Here is a 10,266-nt window from a genome sequence, read left to right as displayed (position 1 = left end):
AAGCAATTAGTTTTGTTAAATCAAACAATCAACATTTGTTAATAAAATCAAATTAATAAAAATCCAGTTACTGATAAAACTGAATTAAGATGCAATAAAATTGATAACTTGAAATTAAGAAACAATATTACGTAACGTAGTCCATTTCAACAAAATTACTAGAAGAAATTCTTAAATTTCTTCTCTCTGTTCTAGCAAGAACATAAAAATTTAATCCACTTATAAGTGAACACAGATGAAATTTCCAAGTAAAATCAAACCGAGATATAATAAAATAAACGAAAATAACTTAACGTTAAGAAATTAGTAATTTCTGTTTTGCAACCCAAATAATAAGGAAGAAAAATTAACAAAAACCTTTGCCAACTGCGCATGCGTTGTGTTCTTTGTTCTTGATTGGAAGAGAGTTTATTCCAATCTCTTCTCCTGGAGTCCGTGGTCAAAGTGAAAGCACAGCAGTGTCATCTTGCCGCTCACCGAGCCGGAAATGGGAACTCAGGTGGGAAAGTTTTGCCTTAGAGTCATTGTCCTCCTGAGCTTAGCATTCTTAAGTTCTTCAACGGAACACAATTCGCCAGATTTTAACAATTACGGAAACAGTGCTTCAGAATTTCAATTACGGGTAAGTATTTACTTCTTTATTTCTTAACAAAAAAATTTAATTTCGAATAGATATAAAACTTCTGGGGTTTCGAAGATCAGATATAAATCTAACTGACTTTTTTTCTATTTAAATCTACTAATTTTATCACATTTCTAAATCTAATCGCTAAAAAATTTGATTTTTTTAAAGTGTTATTTTTTATTATTTCTTATTCAATGATTTCAAAAAATAAAATATCATATAAATCATGAATTAGTTCAAAGCTACTCGAAAGTGAAATAACCTATAAGTCTTTGTTATTTAGGATTTTATAATAGCATATAAATCATAATTTATTTTCTGTATTTTGTTGAAGGAGTAGACTTTTAAAGAAATACTGTAAAACAGTAATTCATAAATTTTGTAACGTTATTATCAGGGAAGGTCTTAGTTTGTTGGCTAAGAACACGATAGAAGTAACTGAAGTTTTGCCTATATGCTTTGATTATATTGAAAGCGAAATAAACCAAAACGGTAAACAAATAATTTTGATAAAGAAAAGGTTTCTGCTGTTTAGATCAAATTACAGATTTGAAGACTCTTAACGACTTGCAAGCATATTAGGTTGCATAATTACACGTACTAGGAAAACGTCTAACAGAAACATTATTAGTTATTTTCTTCTACACAAATTTAAAGCAATAAAAAGTACAAAAAACAGTTCAAAACTTAGTATTATAAATTTTACAATGCTATTATAACAACGAATTTCAAATACGAAAAATAAAATTATCCAGGAAAAATAACTTTAACGTTTTTCGCAAATATTATAATTCCGAAATATTGAAAAAAATTACTCGCTGTAAAAGAATGTATTTTTAATTTCATTGTAAAATTTTTGTATTACATCTCGCTTAGTTATATGAGAATAATAAAACAAATTATTACCAAAAATCTCAAACATTAATCATAATTCTCGCAAGATTTTATCTGCAAATTAAATGCAAATATTATGTTATTAAATATACTTTTGCGATTATTTGATGCAGTAAGTAGATATTACAACAGTGTTCAGAATTAAATTAAATGGAGCAATATTTTAATGATATCAAAGGGAATGTTTTTGTCTTATAAAACAGGAAATTTAACTTTTAGAATTAAAATTATTATATAAAACTTAAAAACCAAAAAAATAGAGTTCAATTTTTTTAATTTTGAATAATTACAAAAGAGAGTTGAATTTATTTTTATTTTAAAAAATTTTAAAAAATAACAGAGTCGAAGAATCTCAGCGATATGGGTTTATCGTTTGAATAATTAGGTAATTGGCAGTTGAGTAATTATAGTTTTAGTTACTAACTGCTGAATAATTGTAATTTTAGTTACTGAAATTTTCTGCAATTAAAATTGTCTCTTTATTTCTGTTTTTTAATATTGTTGATTTCATACCATTTAGAAATTTATAACATTATCTAACTGGCTGTAACACTAAAAAATCTTTTTATTGGTATAAATAAATTTATTTCTTAAACCTCAAAGCTGATGGTGTTTTTCATGTAATATAATACTACTTAAAATTTTCAATTATTGTTAAATATTATTTCAAGCTTATGTATATTGATTTAGAATCTTGAGTCGCCGCTATCAGGAGATAATTTTTTTCTCCTGCTGTAAAGAATTTAGAATCTGGAACCATAGAACTGTAGCCAGGTTTAGCAGAATAGACTAACAGTATGTTTAAAAAATCCTTCAAAATATGCAAACAGTTTTATCACAATACTTTTGCTTGCTGCCCGAGGTAATTAGCCTCTGTAACGGAAGTTACAATTTTCTATTTATCTTAAATCTATCGTTAAAATCCTACAGCAGAAGAACTGAGAGCCGCGTGCTTTAGGGGTGTTAGAACCCCAAAATCTTCAAAAAATTGCGATTTCGGGATTTTTGCATTTTCAAATTCTCTACACTTTTATCTTTCTACAAATATCATTCTTTAATCTCTATTAAAATTAGAACTGTAAAAAAATCTAGTTTTAATTTGTCATCTACTGCTTTGATCAATGAGGATTTTTACATAAAAACACGTTTTTCTCCAAACGTGATTTTTTTATACTCGATGTACCTTTTCTAAGGAACTACTGCTCACAGGTATCTAAACTTTTTATGGCTTATTTATTAGGTTCCCTAATATTTACTAAAATGAGTTTTTTGTAATAAACTTAGAATTTCTTTTTTTTTTTTTTTTTTTTTTTTTTTTTTTTGTGCGAAAAGTGCTAAATTTTACTATGCCTAACAAAATATTCTGTAATTTACTCTAAAATTCAAAATGTTTCAAAAGCTCATTTTAGTATAATCAGATAGGTATACTTTAATTACAGAAAAAATTTCAAGCTTGTATCTACAGCAGATTTTGAGAAAAGGTACATCGAAAATGGCCAATTTAACATTGTCGGTGTAGGGGTTTCTGATACCCCTTTAGAAAAAACGTACTCTACAGTAAACAGCAAGGATTACCAAACAGTAAACAGCAGGGAAATTCTCTCAGTGAACGTAAAGTCTCAGTGAACGTAAAGATGAAAGAAGGGGAAAATCGGCCACGGTGCTTTCTATATAATAATTTTTCAAATAGAGTTCATATATTTGTTGTCAGTAAAACAACAGACTATTTCTATGTATCTAATAAGGATGATATTGATTTATGAGTTTCCTCTTACCCTAATGTATTAGCTTAAGTAACACTATACGAAAATAATAAAAGCTCTTCTTATGCTTGCGAAATGTATGTACATAACGTAACCACAGATATATTTGCTAATGGTTATGGAATAAGACAAAGTTAATTATGCTATATAATTACAGATGAAATATATTCCGAGAAGCTCTACTTTCAATCCTTTTTATTAATTCCTAGAATAACTTACCGTATCTAAAGATTTTTTTATTTTTTTTTATTCTGTTATTCAAACTATCTAATTAGCTATTACGATGTGATGGAAAGGAATTTAACTGTTTTCTTTCTATTCATTCTTACTTTGTAATCAGTAAATGTTTGATCACAATATACCAAATTACTACCAAATGCTTATTTTGAAAAGGTTTTGATGCAGTTCTCTCTTAGTCACTATTAAACATTCATTGGATCCGAGCAAAATTAATTGGAGTGTGACTTGAGAGCAAACTCTTTTTCCAAACGTTGCATATCAAAAAAGTAATTGAACACTAAAAACAATATTAACAGCATGTTTATGGCATTTGTTAAAATTAATACATTACAATTAATATCCACTACTTATAAGAATTAGATGACAATTGAAAATGTTTCTTTTATTATATTAAAACTGCTGTCTAATATGTGTAGGATGTATTTACTACTGCATTACTCTAAATTCAAATACATAAAATACTGAACCAAGGTAACTGATTTTTTTTCAACGGAGTGGACGAGAGCTTTATTAGAACAAAAAAAAGTAATAGAATAAATTAAAGGAAGTAAACAAATAATAAAATTTTTGGAAGCTTACTATCTTCCAAAGGAATCATAATCACATATAATTTGAAAGACTTCTAAACAGTAGGCACACAAACTATCTGCAGTTTCTTGAAATGTACCTGAAATGATAATTTAAAGATATGATACGATATAAAGGGCTCTTTTATAAAACATTTCACAAGAAAAACTTCCAGGTGTTCAAAGCTGACGAAAGGAAAAACAAATCACTAAAAACAGGTTAAAGTTTTGCGCAAAAACCATTGACCGATGGTACTTGAAAAGAAAATAGCAGTTGTTTTATGTTGGTTGTGAGTGGCCAATGGCATGTTCTCTAAGACGATCGAGATATCTAACAAGGAACGGAATGGTTATGGTCTGTACTTATGTTTTGCTGACTGCTTATGTAATGTTTGCCAGAAGTTTTATAACATAATTAATAGATTTAACAGAAAGAACTCTATCAACAGAAATAACTCATTTTTCAAAGTAAACAAGAAATATAAACATATGATTTCTATTATCCTTTCAGCAATTGCATCTAAATGTGACCTCATATATTGAATTTTTTTAAAAATTATTTGCACGTAAAATTGTCCATGCAATAACCCTTTGACTACTTACGGGACATATATGTTATACTAAAATTTTAAAAATTATTTCTAGCTTCAAAAGTTCTTAGAATCTCCTGAATGTTGGGGATCATCTTCCAATAGTTCGAAAATCAAGACGCCACTGTTCCTTTTGTACACAAATGAACATAGAGAAAAGAGCAGACATGTTTCCCAATGTGTAATTTTCGGTTATGCAAAGAATGCTTCACCCTATACCATACGATGTAAAATCTATTTCACATTTCCCTATAAGTTTTCCATAATAACAGGTGTGCTTATATTAAGTCGATGTGCTATGTGCCTGACGTATGTATCCCACAGTTAACTACGGCTGGAACATATTTGTTCCAGCTTTTGGCTTTAAAATCGTTTAAAAAAATCGCAAATGCTAAATTTACCTTATTTAGGACCTATTTTGTTCACTTGAATAGAAAACTCGGTAATTTTTTTTAGTTCATAGTCAAGAGTTGAAAGAACATCTACGCCAAAATACGTAAATGCCAAAATCACAGCGAATTCAATATTTGATGATATTATCCATATGCATATTTTTCACAAAATTTTCCCATAATCTGAAGTTTAAATGAATATATATTTCCTTCTAATTAAAATCGAGTAAAAAATTAAAAATAAATGAGTTACCTTCACGCACTTGCAAGCTAATTCGCCACAGTTCTCAGTTTAAAGAAGTGTCCGTTTGTGCGACTCGTCAGTAATACATTAAAATAATCTCCTTTGTTTCTGATCAAGTGTATAATATTTGAAGATAAATATTAGGAAAACATCAGACAACTTTTATTTCATTAACACATTTCGCGTTCCCGGTCGTTAAGATTCCATTCGAAACTTTAGTTTCGGGAAACGTTTTGAATACCCTTTGTCACTATTGCTTTTTATATATCGATAAAATTAAGATAAACTTGATATTTATCTCTAAAATATATAAATTTTGAATTCAGAGGGGAAAAACTGATATAGATGTATCTCGACTTACTGTGTGGCTACATCGGGATAAACCCGAGACAAGCATGTGTAATATACGTAGCTTATAAAACATGATAGCTTGCAGTAGCTGTCAAAATGGGCTTTACTTTAGCTCATCGTTTGTAACAATACTTAATTAAACCCGATTTTAGTGCTTACATCCTATTTAAAATATTAAATACTGTTTGTAAAATGAATTTTAATACACTTGCTATTTATCTTTGAAGCATACTTAGAAAAGGTACACTGAACCGACAAATAGTGTTTGTAAAATGAATTTTAATATATCTGCAATGCTATTTATCTTTGAAGCATACACAGTCAAGGTAAACTGAGCCGACAAATATTGTTTGTAAAATTAATTTTAATACATCTGCAATGTTATTTATCTTTGAAGCATACTCAGACAAGATACACTAAACCGAAAAATATTGTTTGAAAACGAACTTTAATATAGCTACAATGCTATTTATGTTTAAAACAGATTTATAAAAGGTAACCTTAACCGGCAAATATTGTTAGAAAAATGAATTTTAATGTAGCTGCAATGCTATTTTTCTTTGAAGCATACTGAGACAAGGTAAACGGAGCCAAAAAATGTTGTTTGAAAAATGAATTTTAACAGAGCTGCAATGCTATTTACCTTTGAAGCAGACTCAGAAAAGTTGTTTAAAAATAATGTTTGAAAAATTAACTTTGATATAATTGCAATGCTATTTATCTTTGAACCATGCTCAGACAAAGACACACTGAAACCTAAAAATGAGTAAAGCATCAAATTTAAATTACAGTTATTGGATGGCAAAAGATGTTGTTCGAACAAAGTTATTAATTCCTTTCTTTTCTGGTGTGACTTAAGAATAACAAGTTAATGACAGTGGGGTATCTACAATGATTATTGTGTTCCATAACCGTTATATGCATAGGATTCTTGGAAATAATATTAAGCTTTGAATAAATTATTCGTTTCCTCTTTTTCTATGACATCTTTTATAAGAAGAAACATATTTACTTGTCATTGTATTTACTGATTTATGGCTCACTTACACACATGGTATTCTCTCGATTTAAAAAGAAAATTCAGAATTCATTGTCTACTGAATGTTACCCAATTTCGCGAAATTTTAAATTAGAAAATCGTAAGTCGGGAGAAAGTTTATACTTTGTTGCTTATCATGAATGTTTTATGTAACGTTCCTTGGAATTTTGTATTAAATAACATTACTCAAATTTATTTTATGGTTTTGAGTCACATTGCTTTCTCATTCGTAAAGTGAATTGTATTCAGGACCTGTGTCTAATCCATGTAATCTTTCCATTTAGAAGGATTTAATTTCATTTACGGTAAAGGTCAGATAATAAGGCATCTGTTTTACCGATATTCCTGTGGTAAACTGGTGCTAATAGCGTTTTAGTTCGCAATATTCGTCAAAAGGAAATAGGCAAAGTTCCCGTATGACTGATAAATATCACTTCTGAATGGACTAATTTCCTTGTCAGTAACATATTAATGTAATATTGGGAAAAACTTAGTAATTTCTTCGCCCCTTTTTGTTCTTTTCAATTAGTCTTTTGTTTAAAATTTCAAGTTTGCATATCGTTTATTTATCTTTTTATTGAAAATACCTTCAAAATCTAATAAAAATGTTGATTATTAAAAACTAAATCTTAAGATTTCAAAAATTCACGAAACTTTGGATATTATTATTCTACTAGGTGTGGTGTGGTGGTGTATTTAATTATGGCAAAGCACACTAGGGCTATCTGCCTAAGGGAAGGGATGCCTTCGTGGAGGGCTTTCTAAGGGAAACTGGCTCGTATACACGTTACACATGGGGAAAACCACGAAAACACCCATGCAGCCTGCCCGTTCGCGGGATTCGAACCTCGGACCGAACTACCAGTGTTCAGCAACTTTACCGCTCGGCCGCTGGTGGGCCATTATTCTACTAGGAAAGATGAAAATAGAATTGTTGCAATGTAAGAACTGTGTACTAGGTCTTTCAATCTTTATGACGTTAATAGGCATTAAGAAAAATTGCAAATATTCCTGTCTGAGAATGCTACATTTATAAAATTATCAATGAAACCTAAGCTTAACCAACTGGATAGTGTATTGCTCCAAATGAGTCAGTATAGGCAGAAGTGAAGGTAAGTTTATACAGGTAGGCCTTCTACAATGCGCTAGATACGTTCCTTGAAAATACCGCACAAACTTAATGCAAAAACTGAGATGGCGTTTAAAAAAAGGAAACTGTCTTTTATGGTATAACGTTTTCATCATTTTTTAATTTATATACATAAAAACGATTTCATAAAAAAAATTAAATAAAATCCAATATCATATAAAAGTTAAAAGATTACGATTTTAAATGAAAGGCGAAAAGAAACATAATGTCATGCTCATAAATTTATTCCTCATTGTCACTCAATATAGTTGTTCGAAAATGTTTGAACGGCCTTATTTCAAGATATGAGTTTGTTTCTGTTTGATCTGATCTTCAAATTCTGAGCCAAATGTGCAGCGAATCCTAGGAATCGAACAACTGCGGACAGTTTAGTGCGTAAAGATAACTTAAAGAGGAGGGTGGAAAGCTGTAAAAAGGTCGTTTTAGCGTTGTATGTGTTTTCAGGTTAGATTTTTATGAGGTATAGTGTGCGTGACAATGAATATTCCAAACGATTTCTTTAGGTTTATGGGCGCTCGTCGCAGTTTAATTTAAGTCTTCGTTGGGTTGTACCCTTATAGGAAATCGCTTTTTTCGCGCTCAGAAGATCTACCTAGGATTACAATACTGGAAAAGCAAGCAAGCCACAGCTGTTGCTCAACGATGATGCACTCGGTCACAAATATACAACGATAAATGAACGTGCTTCTGTGGCGGTTTCTAGGATTCATGTCTAGTGGCAAATTTCTGCTTTCTGTCAGTTAAAGATTTATCCAACTGGAGACTAAGGGGAGCCTTGATACATTTTCAAAACTGCGTTGTAAATGTACCATGTTGAAAGAAAATGTTTTCAACCGCGTTGGAGCGAAACTGCGTTGTAAAAAGCCTACCTGTAATTGTGAGAGCCGTTATAGGAGGCCTACTTCAACTCCTGAAGGAGTTGTAGGAGGCTTACCTGTAATAGGAGGAACTCTAACAGAAGAAGCTAAGTGATTTCATCAGGAAATGGATTTGTCAAAAAAGAGCAGTTTATTGTGAGAAGAGTGGTTTCGTAGTTTTAAAACAAAGGATGGCGTCATGGCAATAATAAATATTTGGAAGTTAAAGAAAACTAGTTTATTTATTACATGCTTCGCCGAGAACGAAGGCTATAAATTGGCACTACATGGCCAATCCACCCTATGAAAACATCAGGAGGTTCAACCTCATTCTCCGCTCATTGGAGAGAATTGGCACTAATCGCCATACGGCGACACTGGTCATCTATTTTCCACCTGCCAGGGGCTCGGGCTGCTCGTCGGAGAGTGACATTAACCAGCGAACCCGGGACGTTGCCCCTCCCGGGCTACAAGAGCCACTCTGCTCTAGGACACTCCCTACCCCCTGGCCGGCCAATAAGTGACCTTTCCGGAGCCTCTAGCGTCACTAGGTTTATAAATTTTATACCCCCCGTGGCCGAGACTGCTTAGGTACAGTTCCTAGCCATTAGCTACGTGGATCCTTCGGGGGGAGGGAAGTTAAAAAAAAGACTTCAGTTAAACTGAGAATGAATGTATCTTCTAATTCGTTCTTTTATTTAAATTCATTTCCGGAATTAATATATGCAATGTTTTCTCATTCACTAAACAGAAAAAAATCTTTTTGAGGCAATATGCAATTTTTATAATCCGGCTCATGTTTGATATAATTCGACATCTTTGAAGTCTAAAACATATCGAATTACGGACTTTTTGCTTTTATACTATCTTCAGTGTATAACGTTAAATATCAGTTTACTCATCTAATTGTATTCAAAACTGCATTCATGCTAGCAGTTCCTTGTAACAGAAAAACTATTCTAACACATTCTTTTCAAAAGCTTTATTTATTCATATATCAACTAAAGCCAAATGGACTTTAAACATTTTAGCTTCTCATAAAAAAAGAATATTATGAAAAGATATTTGTAAATCAAATTAATTTAGTATTTTACAAAACAGTGGTAGGAAATAACATATTTTGTTGCCGTGTTATTCTACTTATTATTAATATAAAGTGAATAATGAATAATTAATTAATTCCATGAATATGAACTTAGAGCCTAATAGAAAAATGGTGATAAATGTTAGCCATTTGTAATCAAGTTATTTATTTCGTAGTTAGGCACGTTCTTTAATATTCATTTATTTTGTAAACAAATTTATTAGGCAATACAATTTAGTATTCATAGCATATTAGAAGATAATTTGATGATTTTTTAAATGTTTAGAGTTTTAGTTAATTCAGAGGAATTATTATTTATTTAATCAATGAAAGTAATTATTTATTCACTATAATCACTGAATTCCTTTTCCTAGTGTAATAGTACATTATTTAGAGATGCAGCTTCTAATTAATCGAATCTTCGGAAAAACTGAATTGTAATTATTAATTATTCTTGTGCATTTTATCAGA

The 10,266-nt window shown here is 30.6% G+C and overlaps 1 protein-coding gene across 1 annotated transcript in view; it reads left to right on the top strand.

The window, feature by feature from the left end:
- The first annotated feature begins 444 nt into the window (after positions 1 to 444).
- LOC118191032 (uncharacterized) overlaps positions 445 to 10,266 on the top strand; it is a 124,348-nt gene continuing 114,526 nt past the window's right edge. Inside the window, exon 1 of the mRNA XM_035361819.2 lies at positions 445 to 622. Coding sequence (XP_035217710.1) covers positions 488 to 622 — 135 coding nt within the window. The 5' untranslated portion in view covers positions 445 to 487. The remainder of the gene's footprint in view (positions 623 to 10,266) is intronic.

Source organism: Stegodyphus dumicola, chromosome 1 (genome assembly GCF_044657685.1).
Source record: "Stegodyphus dumicola isolate Sdum_Otavi_A_Nest chromosome 1, ASM4465768v1".
In the NCBI taxonomy this organism is placed as follows: Eukaryota; Metazoa; Arthropoda; class Arachnida; order Araneae; family Eresidae; genus Stegodyphus; species Stegodyphus dumicola.
Note: the sequence above shows the minus strand (reverse complement) of the source record. Positions and strands in the feature narration are given on the sequence as shown.